Source organism: Leptosomus discolor, chromosome 5 (genome assembly GCF_034619465.1).
Source record: "Leptosomus discolor isolate bLepDis1 chromosome 5, bLepDis1.hap2, whole genome shotgun sequence".
NCBI classification, from domain to species: Eukaryota; Metazoa; Chordata; class Aves; order Leptosomiformes; family Leptosomidae; genus Leptosomus; species Leptosomus discolor.
Genome location: NC_141395.1, coordinates 41,425,008 through 41,443,471, shown reverse-complemented (window position 1 = coordinate 41,443,471; position 18,464 = coordinate 41,425,008). Strand labels below are relative to the sequence as shown.

Here is an 18,464-nt window from a genome sequence, read left to right as displayed (position 1 = left end):
ATCGTGAACATGAAGAGCGTAACACAAATAAAACATGGCCATGGTGAAAGCATAGCAGTGGGCTGGAGTTCATCTGATTCAGTCTTTCTGTGCTTCTGTGCAGCCACTCTCTGCAGGTCTCATACGCATGGAAAAATGAAGTTCTGCTTCATGACTCTTGCAATGCCTGTTTGTCTCATAAATTCAAGAGTATATTAGTTGCACTCATGAATGTAACTTCTTGTAACTAGGTGATTTGTTTGGGAGAGATCACGAATGCATCTGCATTAGGAAATGGAGACCACCTCTGCGTCTTGAAGTCACTTGTATCTTACTTTCTAGGGTATAGTTGTGAATTATATTCATCCAGCATTTGTAATTAGTGGGTGGCATCATTGGTAAAGGCTTAGGTTAAAGTGACGTGTCTGTTAAAATAACCTGTCCTGCCCAGTGATGAGTCATCATATTAAGTTAATATACAGCAAAAGAGGAATTGCTAAAATGCTGTCCACCCTGCTGTTCCATTACAAGAGCAACATGACAAAAACCCTGAGCAATTTATTTTTCGGTTGGGCAGGTCACTGCATATATGTAAGATAACGTTTATGTTAAACTTTGTTGTATGTTTTATTAAAAGTTTTCTAATACACAGTCTTTATCTTTTGGGTTTTGCCGACTAGATGTGCACTTAGCGTTCTTCTATGGTCCTGTGTTTGTATAAATCTGTTCATTTCATCATGTTTCTAGAGATTGTAATCTGACATTGTATTTATGGTCTGTTGTTTTGTAAATCTGAAAAAACTGTGGATGAAGAGAGCCGACATGAGTCCCTCTGTGCATAGAAGATTGAGACATGTTCTGCCCCCAATGTCTTTGTTTCCATCAGCCTCTTAATGTGTACATACGTACACACAGGCTTGCACACTTCTACTTAATTCCTGTGATGCTGAGTCCCTCGTCTTTACTTGCTCTTTGCTTTTGGCGGCTCTTTACACTGAGTAGATGGATTTATAAATTGGACTTTGGGTGGGCATGTTCACTCTTCTCAGAGGCTCTTCTGCTGAGCATTTCCAAATTTTCCCATTGATAACAGGCAAACCCCAATCCAGGGGTTTCCAAACCTGGAAATTACCTTGAATCTTAATTTGGATAGTTTTTGTAGAGCTTAATTATTTGAACGTTTTGTTAGCGCAATCCTAACGGGGTATTTTATAATATCAGAAAAGATAGTTTTAATAAAGCTGTCTAGAGCTAGAAAGAGGAACTCTTCCTTTGATGCTCCTTTGGTAGATGAAAACATTTTTGTTCAATAGGAGACCAGCATCTTTTTCTGCTCATTTGAGATCAGTTCTGGCAACATACTGATATTCATTCAAATATAAATGCCATATTCACTTTGAAATGCAAATTGTTTAAAGAAAAATAGCATATGGTAGAGGTAAGTACCTTTTCAAATCAGCTCCCACACTTTAGGGGTGTGAGTACAGCTGAAATTATTCTTTGGAAAGAATCTGGAGCCTTTGACACATTGAAGCTTGAACTAATCAAGGCTTCCCAGTAAGCATATACACATATCCATATCAAGGAAACAGTGCTGAGAATACATGGATTAGCATAGTAATTTAACTGCCCCCTGCTAATCAACTTAAGCAACCAGCTGATGCATATATGATGTATTTGAAGAGGCACTCTCTCACAGCTCCTGAATGGGCCAGGTAGCTGACCATGGATTTCGTGTTAATGTCGAGATACGTATCTGTCTGTCTACGTGTAGTTGTACATATGTGTGTGTATACATGTACAAGTGGGGGAGACAACAGATGCAGAATGCATCAAGGTGTTGCTTGTAAGATCTTGATGTAAAAGCTTCAGGTGCTTAACCCAATGCGCAGGGTTTGCTTTTCAGTGAGCATTGTTGGCCTCTTCTTTTTAACTGGCTCTCGCTTGTCTGCTAAAAGACTGAGATGATTTCTGCTGTTGAGGCTTTATCCTTGAGCAAAGATAAAAGGCAATTGCTTTGTGGAGGCCTGGATTGGGGTTTGCCTGTTATCAATGGAAAAAACCGTAGGACTGTTTTGTAGGAGCTTTGTGCAGCGTACAAAGTGTGCAAGAACAGCAGTTGACTTGACTTCCAGTAGTCCATGTTTTGGTGTGGCAGCGTTCATGCCTACTGGGATGGTGAAATACTTGTCCTGAGCATGCTGTGATTAAACTGAGAAGTGGAAAAATTAGCAATGGATTGGGAAATAATGATTTTAAATAAGGTTGTGACTAACAAGTTTGTGCTAGAGCTGAACGCATTCAGGAGGGGGAGAGGAAAGGGCACACTGTTTTCTGTAGTCTATCACATCTGATATCTAACCATGGATTCTGGCTTGCATGGTCAGATATATCATGAAAAACTTACAGCACATGAACAAAGTACAATTTAACTTTGAATAAATGTTATCACGAGGGTTGCAGGTAGCAGGGTCATCAGACTGTGGCAATAGAAAAGACAGAGCTGTGTTGGATTGCATCACTGATCAGTGAAGTATTACATGATGGGACTTGGCACCTATTTCTTGCTGGCAGCCCCTACCTTTCAGAAATGTGAAGGAAAAAATCCTGTTTTGATTTGCAGAATGACTCACTTCCTCAATAGGTTGTCATAATGTGGGGTGAGGAGTTTCAGAAGATGACGTTAAGGTAAAAGTAAAGTTTTTGATGCTGACATGATGATCCTTTTAAATTTTTGATTTTGCATCGTAGTTAGAAAGTGACTGGACACTTCTGTTCAAAAATTTGTGAACTAGACAGAAGATGTCGACATACAAATAATTGCACCTCTCTGTAACTCAGCCACCCAGCATGGAGTAATGGGGATGTGTCATCCAGGCAAAGATGTCCAGAAATGGTTTCCTTTTTCCCCATAATACCTAGGAAACGCTCTGTCTCAGCTTTCACCTACCAGTTTTCTCCTTCATGATTTTTTTGTTTTGTTTGTTACGAAGATGCTATTGCAGGATTTCATCACATGTAGCTTCCCATTTTACTAGGCACAGTGTGAAAGATGGCCACAGGCTAAAAGTGTGCTTTTGCGGCACTGCTCTTGAGTCTGGCAGGTTAGATATTTGTGAAAAAATAATTGTTTCCAAAACCATTCACCAGTACTAATCTAAAGAGGCCCAAAAAGATGCTACAGGAGAAACAAAGACCTTTGACTGTGTTGGTGGTTCTTTTCTGGCTCTTTTCCCATTTCCCAACAATCCTTTTGAAGTGATGGCCTCAGAATTGAGTACAGTGTTTCAGATGCCCATCATGGTCTGCCTGGCTTGGGGTTTGTGTTGAGTACAGTGTTAACACACACTCTGGCATCCATCATTGACTCTTTAGTCCTTCACAGCAGTGCTGCTACTGGACTAACCACTACGCCGCCTCTGCTGCTACACCAGGTTGTTCTGCCCCAGGAGCAGAGCTGAGGACTTCTCCTTGTTGAACCACATGGTGTTTATGTTGGCCTAAATTTCAAATTTCTAGAGTCCATTTGGTCTCAAGCCCTGTCATTCATGTCAGCCACTGCCTTTAATTTGGTGTATTATCAAAATAATTTGTTAAATGTTCATAGTGAAATCCAGAGGAAAAGGTTGTTTCAAAGTCAGCATCAGTGGCATCACAGAAGTTCATTTTGAAGGAGATGTCTCTTCTAGGAGACGTCAAAACATACGTACTGTCAGCTAGCGTTTCAATTTTCTGTTGCAACTTTGAGATACTGAGCTATAATTTCGTCCTCTGCTTTGTATCTTCTTTTCTGTGGGCCTGATTTCTTTGCTGAACATTTCATTGTGAGATATCTTTAGAAGGTGCTAAAATGCCAGCATTAGCAAATTGCTCTCAGTTGATGAGGTCAAGCACATGATGTCCTGAAGAGGACAGGTTGTTGGAGGTATAGATTTTTTTCAACAGTTTGGCAGATGTTACTCTGATTATGGAATTCTTTTGGACAAAAGGTTTGCCCAGGGAAGGTGATTAGAGAGGAGTTACGTGCCAGTAGCTAAAGCAGTGCCTTGAGAGATGCCAAAATGGCTCCAAAATCCACCTTAGACTTTGCGTAATTGAGCAAATCAGTTTTTTCTCTGTGTGTTTCTTGTTTACAAAGTAGAGATTGCCAAACGGAAGTTCTTGAGACTAAGTACATTAAAGACTCAGGTGGACAGATACTGAAGTGATGGATCTGTGTTAAGGACTAAAGGTGAGATTTAGTCTTGGGAAAGGGGAGGAGAGAAAGGGACAATTATGCCAACTCTAATAAACACAAAGTAGTTCACTAAGCTCTGCTGTCTTCCCAAAGGCTGCTCTGGGAAAAGACATAATGATAGAACTGGGAGTTAGGAGATCTGGGTTTTATTTTCAAGTCTGCCACAATCTTCCTTTGTGGCCCTGGGTCATTTAACCTCTGAAAAATGGGGGAAATGATAGCAGATAATTAACAACCTCACAGGAGCACTGAAAATTAATTCATTAATTTTTCTGAACTCATCAGTAGAAGGTGCAATGGAAATGCAAAGTGTTAGGGTATCTCATAAAACTGTGTCTGTTTCTTTCCTTTTCCACATCTTTTAAAAGAATATCCTTAAATCCGTAGAAGACCTACGGTGGTACCTTTTGAGAGCCTGCTGTGAGGAATGAAACTAGCATTGTAAAATCTTTGTGTCTTTATAATATGCAGGTCCTGTGCTAGGAATGGAGTAAAAATGTGCTCAGAAACCAAAACTGTAGAGCAGACTTTTGCCCATATCAAGTTGTGTGTGTAGGACCGTCAGAAATCAGAGTTTCTGGATAGGTTTTAATTGTTTTGTCTCTAAAATTTATTCAACCAGATCACACTTCTCCTGTTTTATGGTGAGAAACCTGTCCTTGTTGCTCCCTCTCACGCACACCTCCCAGCATTTTATTGTCCTAGACCTCACTGATCATGAAAATACTAAAATTGTTTCTAGTGTTTATTGGGTAAGGCTATTCTTTGTATCTCACCTTCTGTGTAGTAGGCCTTCAGTTAGAGTTGTGATGGGTATATTGCAGCAAGATGAGACACAGGAATGATACTTGCGGTCAGCAGAATGAGCTTCTATTGTGTGTCTTTTATCATGATATTGTTTTAAGATTAGAAATCTGAATAAGTTGGTTTTGCTTGGTCTTGCAATGCTAGTAGTTATTTGCTCCCCCTCACTGTGTTCTTGGCTTCACCTGGGGGGCATACTTCTGTGAAATATTATTTAGAGGTAGATTGTTTTAAACTCTTTGAGTTGGCTTAGTTGGCTCATCTCGGTTGGTTTGTGTAAGGCAGTGGTTTTCAAGAATAAATTTTATTTTCTGTGCATAGTCTGTCTTTCGTGGTCTACCTGTAACAAGTGAAAAACCTCTACAAAATGTGACTGGTAGCAGGGTTGTGGAAGATTGTGTTTTCCAGAAGATAAATGAACAGAATGAGGTGAAATCTGAAAAATCTAGGCTCTTTTGTCTGAAGTTCTGGCTGGATTTAAGTGGCCTGCTGAAATCTGTGGTGCCTCAAGCTGGTCACAGGACCATTGTCTTCAGAGTTTCAGGGAGGGCTGCGTTGGTTTTTGTGTTGGTTAAGTAATCTCTCTTTCTGCCCTGTTATGATGCCCCCATCCATCTTCATGCAAATCAATTTTTTCTTCTCTATTGACACGATTTGTTTTCCATTTATGTCTAGGGAGCGTGACTACTAGCACATCTGTGTCTCAGATGGCAAGTGGGATCAGTCTAGTCTCCTTCAACAGTCGTCCGGACGGTATGCATCAGCGCTCTTACTCGGTCTCCAGTGCAGATCAGTGGAGTGAGGCTACAGTCATTGCAAACTCTGGCATTAGCAGTGGTAAGAAACCTGAAGCTGGGGGGATTATCTGCTTTGGGGTGAAGGGGGAATTTGGTGGTTTGCTTTTTTAAAAAGAAAAAAAAAAACAGCTACAACCTGATGGTGTTCACCCAGGTGCTCTGTTGAAAGCCAAACTTCTATCATCTGAGAGAAAAAGGAGAAATTAGATAAAAGAGCACAGATCAATACAATACTTTTTCAGCAGGAAGAGCTAATGTAATTACAATACTGCTTAATTTTTGTTTCAGGTACGTAATGTAGGTTGTTCACTCGGTATTCTTGTTTCCTTACTCTGCGTGGTAGATATTAACAAGTAAATTATCCTCCAAACCTTTTCATCGGCATGTCCTTTCTCCGCTGTGCTCTTGCTTTAATGTATGCACACTATTGGCATAGTCGTAGTGTTTTCTCTTTGGAGCGTTTAACAGTATTAAAAGGAGCAAACACTCTTCCAGATGGTGTTTTGCAATGATTAGATTGTAACAGTGAGACAGGAGTTGTTGTTTTTAAAGGATACACATGATATTTGGTAACAAAATGGTGCATCAGGCCTCAGTGGAGTGCTGGGGAAGGACAGAGATACAATGCTGTTCACCTACAGCTGACCTGCTGCCTACGCAAATGGGAGCATCCTTGAAGCAGCTGTGACGGGTGGGCTGGAACCCAGGTGTTTCTGTTGTGGTGTGCTGCAGAGACGGTTCATACCAGTGAAGCACACATGTCCAGGACCATGGAGTTCAATGGAAAGTTCATTAAGCAGGGGGGAGAAGGAGATGAGTGCATGAGAGAGAAGAATGAACTGAGAAGAAATTGAGGATATGGATAACGGGGAGAAATGTGAATAGGACAGGAGGAGGAGGGAGGAAAGCTGTTTCTGATGGCTATCTCTAAAATAGTGAGAAGTATAGGAATATGAAAACTGTTTCACATGTCCCATATATATATATGTAAGTGCATATATGTATGTATCTGTATGAGGTTTGAATCCAAGTGTAGCCCTGATGCCGTCTCTGGGTTTTAAGCAGCTTTGGACAGCTTTTCAGTGCCATCCTGTGAGAACAGAGGGTTTCAACTCATGGTCACCTTGGCTCTAAGTGGCATTAGCTCTCAAGTTTGTAGTCACTGAAGCACATACACTTCTGGAGCTCTAAACTTGGGGGCAACATCTTCAGGAACGTGGTGTTTGCATCAAAACGGTACAGGTTTTGACCAAGAGTTTTCTAAAGCAAGCACCCTTTGTTTCAGCCTCTCTGACAGCCAGAGATCCAGCTAAACAGCATGATAAAATGCTTTAGCGCTGTTCTCTTCTGTGTCCACCCAGCTCATCCACTCCTCTGGAGTCTGGTTAGTCTGTTAGGGCAATCAGCATTGTCCTACATGGATTCCTTTAGGCGGAACTGGTTTCATACCCAAGGCCATATATTTCTCTCTCTTTTTCCTGACCTGTTTTGTTGTTTTAATCCACCCCAGTTCTACTTAAAAGGTTTATCGCAAAGTTTTGGCTTTTTGCACCCTTCTTTTATACTGTAGCTTTTCAGAGGAAAGTTGGCGGATGTTTTATGTTTGCACTAGAAGGAAGGCACGTGAAAGACAAGAGGTAGTCCTTGGTCCTTTACACCTTGACATACTTGCAGACAGATGAGCAGATGCCATCCCTGTGCTGCTCACTCAGTGCCAGATGTGACAGCTGGGGCTGCAGTAGAGGAAAATCTTCAAAATGCCGAATTCAATGAGTTCCTAAAAGTGGCATGCAATTAATATGTTGAAAAGTAGAAATATAACCTAAATTCCTACCTTTTCCCTTCCCCTTTATTTTGTGATGCCATTTCTGTTTTTGAGATACTTGCTGGATTTGTCTTTCACTCCTGATGCTGCACTTCAGCTAGTTTTACATTCCTGGCGAAGGGAAGCTTTTCTGCTACACAAGCTCTCTACTCCCAAGTATGTGCAGTACCTTTTTCTGACTTGGTGTTCATATGTGATTACTTCTGGGTGAAAAGAGATGACAGCTAGAATTACCTATGAAATATTTATTCAAAAAATGCAGATGACTGGTGGGTACTTCTGAATAAGCCTGACTTTAATAATTTCTTGCAGAAGTTCTAATTGGGGGGTGGGGGGAGTCGACAAAAAAAAGCGCCACAAACAGAAAAAAAAGAAAGAAAAGTTGGGGGTTTTATAAATATGTGGGAAAAACTGGACTAACAGTGAGTTTTAGGCAACTGAGGGTCAGCAGAAACAGAAGTATTGGGATAAAACTGCTACAAAACCTCAAGAGTAATTCATTGCTATCAGTGTATCATCTTTCGGTAAGTTCATAGATGTGTCTTTTATGTTGGCAAGTTGATGCATGAAAAACCCCTTTTAATTTCAGGGTTTTTTTCTCCATTAAAAGATTTTTGAATTTTAGTCATAAAAAGGTAGTACTGTGAAAGCAGCAGGTATGGCGAGAAGCTAAGCATCTTTTGGAATTCAAATGCCAATGTACTGGAGAATATGCCTGCTTATTGTCACATGGTTTTATTGTAGACAAAATAACATATTGGGATTCAATTTTTCTCTGCACCTTTTTTTTCCCCACATTAAATTAATACTTTATGTGGCTCCGAAGAACTTTTCAAAGTCTTACGAACCAGGCCTTTGGTTTCCTGGGGCTTCTGTCTTTCAAGCAGCTGTGAACATCTCCTAATTAGATAAATTACTTTGTAGTGGGCAGAGCCACAAAACAGGAGGTGCTGGTTAAATTAAAGGGGAAAAATAGAAAAATCCATTCTCTGAAATGGAATGCCCCACTGCTTTATGACTGTTGCTGTTGTAAGGTTTTACATTTAAGTACCTGAGGTTTAAAATTAAATGTCTAATATAATTTGACACTGGTAACATGAAGCCTGTGACTACCCTCAGAGAAAATCTAAGTAGCTTAGTTCAGTGTTTCAAATTGCTGTCTGCTTGATAGTGAGTGGATCGTGCGAATGGCTCACTATTTAGCTAAATACCACCTGCTGTTCAGCACAATTTTAAATGCAGTAACGTATTTGCCTTAAAAACTCAGGAATTTAAAAAGACTGTTCCAGCAGCACATGAAAAATTAATTCTTTTTACCTTTTTTTTTTTTCCTTACTCTTGTAAGTACTTGACAGAAGTAATTTTAGCAGCAAGAGAGAATAAAAACTGGGGGCAGTAAATCCCTGTCTGGGAACCTCTTGTGTAGATTCTTTATGGACCCAGAATTGATCTACATGTCAGATCCTTGATGTAGTTTAAACTGTTTATCACCCTAATGGCAGTGGAGAGACCATGAACATCAACTTATAATCCTCCATGAAAGAAATTCGTATTTGTAGTCAATGAAGGAGCAGCTTAGCTTTATTGATAGATTTAGAACAATTACTGCTGCTGCAGCTATTGGCCGAGAGGTTTTCCTGGATCGCATTGGAAGCCTGTGATTTTTTTTGATAAATCTTTTCCTTGATGGATCATTTTTTTTCACCCCGAATTATCTATAGTCGCTCCCTACTGGGGGAGTAAGAGGGTTGTCTGGTCTCAAGGGAGCCATTTGTAACCTGTTCAGGTATTGAAGTTTGGTTCAAGAATGTGCATCTGCACGATTCTTCCTCTGCTAATTTGGCTCTTATTTCACGCATTTTTTTTCTTCTACACATTTTCTTAGCTGGGAAAAGCAGGACTGTTTTGTGGAACTAAGGAAAAGCTGGCCAGGAGTACTGGTGTGAGGCATCTCAACTCGAATACAAAATACCATTTTTTTCTGACGGAAAACAGATTAACATTAACTAGTGGTGTTGCTGTCACTAATAAGAGGTGGTGCTGTCTGTTCTACAGTCTTCACAGTTTGTACATCTCTGAAGAACTCGAGAGACAGATCCTCAAATGTAGCATCAGAGTTGGGTTTTTTTGATGGAAGAAACCACAGCCTGCTGTATTGCAAAAATGAGGTTCATGAGAGCTAATTAATAGAAGATAGGATGTTATTTCCTACCTGGGGATGAAGAAGTAGCTTGTTCATTCTCTCTTTAAACGTCAGATTTTATAGTTTGGCTTCTAAGACTGTGTCCTGAGACTATCAGAGGAAAGAATTGCTTCCTTAAAGTTACAATATTAAGCTCTTCTGAAACAGTGCTGCAAATAGTAGTTTGCATGGGACAGGGATTTCTTTTCTCTGGACTTGTAAATTGTCATTTGAATTCTAGTGTGATATAAAATTCTGCAGTAAATCAAATATCTGTTTAAATATCATCCACTTAGGCTTTATCACTGTACAATTGCTTGTACGGGCCATTTGATCTCGGCTGTAATTTATGTAACTTGTAATACCTGGTGTCTCTTGAGTTTCTAACAGTTTGGTGTTAGGGTTTATTAATGTAAAATTGAGTTCTCACTGTGCCGTGGGATACAAGAGGTCAGTGGGGTGTTTATATTAATGCAGACCTTACAACTTGCCTTACTTTTGTGATCGTAAGCACTTGGAATGATTAAATGGTGGAGTTCTCTGCTATACGTTGAAAAAGAAAATGGTTCAACTTGCTCCTTACAGTCACAACGCTTTCATTTTGAAAGTGAACCTGAAAACATCCTTTAGAGTTGCTGGAATTGAATAGGCAAGTTCTTGACTCGGAAAAATGATACCATTTCAAATAGATTTACACAATTTCACAATTGTTGTTAAGTGTATATAGATGGTTTAAGTTGGAAGAGCTCTTTCCTCCTTTTTAAAGGAAATCATTACTAAAAAGCAAATACTATGTAAGTTTCTCCTTTTTTTAGCTGCTCTAGAGCTACTCAAGGGTTTCCTGCAGTTCCTAATATTTATTATTGTGAAATTTACCATGTATCAGACAGTGTATGTGCAAATAGTTTACATTGTCTCTAAGAATAGGAAGGAAAAGGGAACATTCATGTACTTTTCATACCCTTTTCTGATCTACAGACAAATTGCTTCTGGCAAGTACTTCCAGAGGGAAACTTGTCAGTTCAGCAGGGTGAACTCTGCTAACAACAGCTTACTATTGCCTTTGCTTTCTAAACAGCCTAACGTACCTTGAGGAAAGTTGGGTTATAGAGTGTGACTTTTTAGCCATTTCTGGAAAATTATCCCCTTTCAACATGAGGTTGCATACTCAAAAACTTCCAGTATTAAAATTCAGTTGACATCCTTGACAAGCTCTTACCTGAAGTAAGAAAGTCAACCAGAAATATTAAAAAGTAATCTATGCAACAATGTCCTAGGTAGCTGGACACCCACCAGTGTAGTATCTATGCTTTTACTCAGTCAAGGAAGGGAGTAGGAAACTATTTTCTCAGAATTGCCATAGCTCATTCCTTGTGGCTTATAATCATAGAATAGTTTGGGCAGGAAGGGACCTTGAAAGCCCATCTAGTCCAACCCCCCTGCAGTGAGCAGGGACATCTCTAGCTGGATCAGGTTGCTCAGAGCCCCGTCCAACCTGACGTTGAATGTTTCCAGGGATGGGGCTTCTACCACCTCTCTGAGCAGCCTGTTCCAGTGGTCCACCACCTTCATATTAAAGACTTTTTTCCTAATGTCCAATGTAAATCTACCTTTTTCTAGCTTAAAACTATTACCCCTCGTCCAATTGCTACCAACCATTGTGAATAGTTCTTCTCCTGCCTTCTTATAGGCCCCTTTCAGGTATTATGCGTAGTAATGCTTGGCAAGAACTATCCTGCAGGACTTTGAATTTCAGATTGATTTTAATTTATACAGGAGATGCAGTTTTGCAACCTGTGGTTCCCAAAAATAATGTAAGGCATGCAAGGCAGAGCAATTGCTGTGCATGGCTCACAAGTAAGTTCCTTACAATAATGAATTGGTCTCAAACATCATCCTTGGTTTCAGAGCAAATTGAGTTGCTGCTGCTCTTACTTGAGAAAGAGGACAGGAGTATTCTGATCATATTTTCACAATTAATGAAATTTGCCAAATTGCCCAAGCAGTCTGCCAGTACCACCTCATTTAGACTATCATTTCAGCAGTTTTCACTTGTGCAAATTGCATTGTCTCTGAGCATTCTGTATCTCCTTCTCAATTCTCACCATAAAGTACGTGAGGTAGAGATCTTGACACTTACAGAAGCAAGACATTTGCAGCTAGATGTTCTGCTGTATTGTTCTCATAGTCGTGTCATTCGTCATTTTTCCATTGCAGAGTGATGAAGAGTAGGATACCAAAGGCTGTCTAATACTTAAATAAGACCCTAGAAGTGGTGGTGTTTCATACTGCTTTCTAGAACTTTTTAAAGCAGGAGGAAGCAACATCATTTCAGTGCTCAGCTAAAAAGAGGAGGTAAGCAAGGAAATCTAATCGTTGTTTAACACCTTGAGCATTAGTCAGGAAAGCACAATGTTGCCTGCACCCTACCTGAGCTTGAAGGCAGATGGAGAAAGGAAACGTGATGTTTTGAAGATGCAGGCAGGTGTCCCATTTGTCTTTTCACTGAGCTTTCTTCTTCCAATTGGTATTAGCATAAGGAGAAGTTCTTGGAAAAGGGTTTCAGAACATTAAACTAAATGATACTTTCTGCCTGTGGTGTTTTAGGAATGTCTTGGCGTTCAGAAGCAGCAGGACCCAATGCTTACGCGTTCCGTTTTGTAGACCATAAGAATCTCAATTAAAAGGGAAACTTGAAAATTGTCTTTCTTGGGGAGGTTCCTACCAGGCTCACAAAATGTAGACACTTACCTTGCATTCTCTGGGTATGTGTTTGTTGCCAAAATGATGGGAAAAACCTGTTCTGTCATACAGATGAAGAGCACTGTGAAGTGTTCTTGAAATTCTGCCCAGCATGTCATGCTGAAAAAAAAGTAATCAAGGGGCAAAACCTCTGTAATCTGCTACCTCTGTGCAGTAGGGGTTCAGACACTTCTGGCTTGCTTACTGCCTTTCGCCAGGCCATCCACGCTGTGGGTTGCAGCTCAATGAATGCCAAACTGTAGATGAGCCACTGCCGTTTGGGCCCACTAGACTTCGCTTCGGGCAGAGAATGCATTCCTTCATGATGAGTTAAAAGAATGGAAGATAGGAAAGCAGTTCTTCAGTTCCATGGTTGGAGGGAGGAGATGGCACCAAATAAACTTTTGAGGCTTAAACTGAGCTATGTCATGATGTTGGTTTAAGGAGAATTTGGGATACGTGAGCATTTCTGCACAACTTTACTGGGTTTCAACTAAGTACTTCTGTATTTACCTAGTCCTGCTATTTAAATCCTGAGCTCTATTATATGGATTTTAACAAATCTGCAGTTTTCCACAAACCCACCTGCTTTTCTTGTTTAAGGTCCTCTTCTTTCTGCTTCCCCCTCCCCCTGATTAAAAATATAAAGAATTACTACTTTCAGCAATTAAATCCTATGCTTGGTTCCAAAATGGCAAGAAACATGAGTTTTCATCTTCAGATAATTTGACATTGGCAACCTCATGCTCATCTTAATCTTGTTCACAGCCTGAAGTGCCAAATGTCTGTCACTAAATTGTTTATGTAACTAAATTAACTTTTTGAGTGGAACTATAAAACTTTGGTTTTTCCTGACATTTACTTATGGATGCTTAAATGTGTATTTTGGTTTTAGTGCCACTTAAAATTTAAACTGAAATAGGAAAGCGTGTGGCATGTTCCTTACAACTGGGAAGAAAAGATTTTTTTTTTTTTTTTTTTCTGGTTACTGCTGTTGATTAACCTGACTTGATTGTCTGTCAGTGTTCAATAAATCAGTGCTTTTCCTGCCCATAGCTGGGTTGGGTTGTCAGACCTCCATTTGGCCTCACTCACGAAAAAAGAATAAAAAACAAACTCAAGCCAAAGCCCTTTATTTCTGTTATGGAGCATAAACTTTAGTCTGACAGGATAGTGAGAATAACCAATGTTCTCTTTATCAGGTCTTTAAGCTGTTGTCTCGAGACGCTCCCCATTCCTGACCTTTTGGTCACAGGGTTAGTGTGTTGCAGAACGCCGCTCATGGTGTTTAACCACTGCCAAAAGTCAGTGCTTCTCAAGTAAGGAAAGTGGATACCCAGCACTGATAGCACTAGAAACAGGGGGCACTTTTAACTTCAGGCTGTGTTTTAAAATATATGTGTATATATATATATATATATGTGTGTGTGTGTGTGTATCCCTGTCTATCTCCACAGCTGTCTCCTAGTCTAACTTCAGCTGCAAGCCAGTTCTCTGTAGCTCAGATGCTTGACATTTGACAGGTACAGCACTTAAAAGTCCGTAAAGTATATTCCGTTCTCTGTTTCTATATTAGTATCTGTCAAAATGGAAGGGTTAATATTGAAGGTGGTTGCACCCCTGTACAAAGTGAATTCTTCATCAGGGAGGCTATCCTGTATTCTCATTTGTATAAAAAAGTAGTTTAATATTTTGAAGATTATTTTTTTGTATGTTTGTAGTTTAAGATTGCTTTAATCTTAAATGTTTGCAGTTTGGAATGAGTTTTGCGATGATGTTTCTTGGTCAGCAGGTAATTGGAGATAGAGGATTAGCTGTGATTACTTTTCCCGGTATCTCAGAAATAAACGTGACCTGTGGTGTTAGACTGCTTAAATAGTGGCTGAGACATCAACGCATTGACTGCGTTCAGCAGCAGCAGGACGGATCTTCTGGCACTAGCTATTAAAAGCTGAAGAGCTGCATTTGGTGTGAGGATGCCCGTGTGCATTCAGGAGTGCTCGATCTTGATAAATTATAATTGCAAGGAAAGAAGTGCATTCACACAATATCCTACAGGAGTTTATGAACTTTGGAAAATAAAATCATGTTTACAGAGAATAATACGAACTGAGGGACACATTCTCAAGCATACAGGAAAGACATAATACTGCAAGACCAAAGTGTCAGACTTTATAAACTTCTGATTCAAATAATGTGGCTTAAAAATTTCCGAAGCACATGTGTACCATATTTAAGGACCTTCTAAGTAAGACTTAAGGGGGGGAAATGAGTAAACTTCCCAGATCAGTACACTTTTATTTTTCTTCATATTTTTATCTAAATTTTAATAATCTAAATTTGGATAAAGTTTAGTAAAGTTTTAAACAAAAGTTGAGAAAGTACAAAATTAACATATAGCTACCATTGGGATAATTCCTGATTTCAGATTTCCTTTTATGTCCATACTTTGGAAGTTCAAATAGACACTTGTGATAACAAGATTTCTTGTTTAATGTATGCCCAGATCTACACTGCTTTGTTTTGCCAGGATCTGGACAAAGTGTGTGCAAGAAACACACACATGATGCTTTTATTTCTTCTCTGGCTTAATGAAGTTTTCGTTCCAATTAACATGAGAGCAGTTGTCTCATCAAGCATGTCTGTTTGCAGGCTCAGTTTCTTTCCAGTGCAGATCACAGGACATAGGGTATAGGGATGTTGTGTATACGTTACCTATGGAATCTGACACTTCAAAGCTTCTTCACAGCATATGCAGTTCAAGGAGTGAAAGAAGCCTCTGTGTTAAATCCGATACGCAAGTCCTTCACAACCTGCTGATTGTTGGGGGGCAGCTGAAGCGCAGAGACCTGGCCTTCCTGCAAGTGGAAGAACATCTCCTTTCAAGTCTCTGAGCCCTTTATTTGTTACAGTTGATCTCATCCCTTAATTCAGCAATCATGTGTGCCACCCACGGTCCAGGTTGATGAGGAATATCCAGTTTACAGGTCGCTCTAGGCGAGTGGCTTTTCAGATGCATGGGTTTTGTGATGAGAGCAAAAAAAGGGCCCTGACTTGGGTTATCTAAAATCTCGGAAGAGCTGATAAGAGCTAGAAAGAGTGCTTGATTAAATTTAAAATAAAATTTAAAAAAAAAAGTTTGCCAATGACAATTATGTGATCCAACACCTCTAAAAAGCAGCAAAGACATAGCTTTATGTTAAAAGCTTTACCTTTCAGCTATAGGTTTCTGCACTAGGAAAACGTTTGATTTTGCCTTCAATGAAGAGCAACCTTGGTGTTGCTTCCATTGTGTCTTTTCTGTTCTGACACTGGTGCTTGTGGCATATATTACCAGGAAAGCCTTAGACTTTTCCTACCTATTGTGATGCAATTAGCTGCCTATCTGCTATACAGCAGTTACTCAGCTTTCATTGGAAAATGTTAATAGTGAAAGTCTCTTGATTTTTTTCCAAAACACTGATATTAGGGCTTATCACTGAAGTCTTGTGGACTGACAGTGGAGAGGTTCCTAACCTCTTCTGAGCTACCAGTGAGTGGGTTTGATGCTTGAAGTTATCCACAAGTTATACAGGCTGAAGGTTAAAGTACAAGAGTAGAGACAAGAGACATGGCACTCTTTCTGGCATTTCTTTGAAGAGAGACAGTTCTTCCTTTCTGTCTTATTTTGCCTATCTTGAAATACAAGGTAAATATTTTAGTAGGAAGATTCATTAAGGCATAGGTTCATTATTTTCCAAGTGCCTTGAGACCTCAGCGCTCTATTTCAAAGCAAAATACTGTCAAATGAGGGGGTTTTTGCAATTAGAAGACAATGCTGGTCGTTAGATCAGGGTGGAGCTCTGACCCTCTCTGTGTAATTGAGGTCGAGTTATTATGCACATCATTTTGACCAAGGATATAAAATAGTATTTGTCACGCAATGTTTTATGTACTTGATGATGATGTAGCTTGCTCATCCAAGATATGTTCTTTTAGTGGTACTCCAAGTGTTTATTTTTCTGAAAATCACCATTACTCAGGGTGATCTTGATGGGTTCACTAGGTCCAGCATGCCACAGTTGGTAACTATTCTTGAGGTGTCCAATTATCTATCTGGCTTCAAAAGTGGCAGACAGACTAATCAACACGTGACCTGGAATCGAACCAAGAGATGCTACCCTGAAACCATTCCACAGCCGTACAGTTTGTCTTCAAAAGGACCATCCATCTTCTTTCTCCATCATGGGGTGGCTAAGAATTAGCTACCTGAAACTAATCCCCATAACTAGCTGCCTTCTGTAATATTCCTTACCTCTCCATTTTGTACGACATTGATGGCCGAGAAAAGCAATGCCCATAACATCATACACCCAGTTTGAGGCAATTCAGGGTGACATGTAAGAATCACATCTTCTCAACAGAGTTGATGCTTCCCAGTGAAAACGTTATGCCAGAAGAATTAGAGACATCCCTTATACATCTAGACTGTAGAACTGTTCAGCAGGAGCCATGAAGTTAGTTTGCCTTGGGACGTGGTGGCATCCTGCAACATCTGAAACTTGCATCTCTTCCCAGTTTGTTGTCCTTATGTATTCAAACAACTTGTCTTGCTTGATCTTTCTGCAGAGCATGTTCAGCATACAGTGCAAAGGAGGCAAACGTGAAGATGCATCTGTGTAATGGGCAATAAGATAAATTAGCCAACTGTGTTAACTCAGGGAGTAGTTTATAATATCTCTGCCCCTGACCTAAACCTGCTTTAGGCAAGACGTGCAGAGGAGAGATAGCATCCCGTTCCTGGCTCATCTTCTAAGGCTTGCAGGTCCTTTAAAATATGGTTACTCTTTACTTTGCTTGTCACCGTATTGGCAACGCAAGAGGGTCCCTTAGGAACAGATATTTCCACTTTTCTGTGATACAAGGAGTTTACTTCATAAGATGGCTTTGAAAGGGAGTTAACAAGATACGGTTGCTTCTTTCCTTGCTAGCAATACTTCGATTTCTAGGGAGCAGGATGATGTTCTGCTAGCACTGTAATATGTTGTTCCTTAGGAGGGAAAAGGTAGGGAGCAATGTACTTTTGTGGGGTTTTTTTAAAACGCTGTATTGAATTTTTGCTTTCATGCTTTTTTTACAATGACAGACATTGCATATTAGTAGGAAATGAGCTAGAGGTAACTTGGTCTTTCCTTTAGGTAAGGAAGATTGTAACAAGGATCTTACTATCTCCAGAATTATTGAAGCTAGTCATGAGACTGACTTTCTCTCACAAGTCTGTGGACGATGTCCCTCACTTGTCACACAGTGGCTTATTAGGCTGCCGAGTGGAAACGATCCTGTCATGCCAAACATGTCATCAGGTCTGCTTTGCTTGAGGCATGCTACCACGTCTCAAAAGCCAGACCCTCCAAAAGTAGGGAGATCCTTTTTTTTGTCAAGAAGGAAGCTTTGTTTTTCTTATTTAATTGAAATTGCTATTAGAGGGAAGGAGGCAGTAACTTGGGCATCCAGTGGGGCTTTCTGTACATGACAGGATAGCTTTGTGATTTACAGGCTTTAGGCACAAGGCTGGAAAAATGGTAGATGCCATGGAAAGAGAATACTCCTGAGGCTCTTTCATTTCCATCCCCCATTTCTGCTCAGAGCTTACTTTTAATTTTGTTCGGTGCAGCAGGTTAATTTAAGCCCTCGATAGCTTGAGTGTCCAAGCTGAATTCAGCTAAACGATGACCAGACGTGCCTAATTCCTAGTGAAGGTGTGAGCTCTGTGTACTTTTAAAATATTTGCCTTTTTTTTTTTTACCTGTAGGCTGCAATCTCCTGCCACTCCTTCTCCCCCACTAGCAAGTGTTTATTATCATCGGCAGAGTTCAGCCAAGCTGCAGTTTTGACAGGATTTTAATGTCAGTCCTGTAC

At 40.0% G+C, this 18,464-nt stretch overlaps 1 protein-coding gene across 6 annotated transcripts in view; it reads left to right on the top strand.

The window, feature by feature from the left end:
- AGAP1 (ArfGAP with GTPase domain, ankyrin repeat and PH domain 1) overlaps window positions 1–18,464 on the top strand; it is a 384,764-nt gene that overhangs the window by 268,079 nt on the left and 98,221 nt on the right. For 5 of the 6 annotated variants that reach the window (XM_086466249.1, XM_086466247.1, XM_086466246.1 and 2 more), the window contains one exon: window positions 5,696–5,857. The exons of the other annotated variant lie outside the window; for it this stretch is intronic. In XM_086466249.1, the coding sequence (XP_086322375.1) occupies window positions 5,696–5,857 (162 nt within the window). The remainder of the gene's footprint in view (window positions 1–5,695; window positions 5,858–18,464) is intronic. 6 annotated transcript variants of the gene reach the window in all.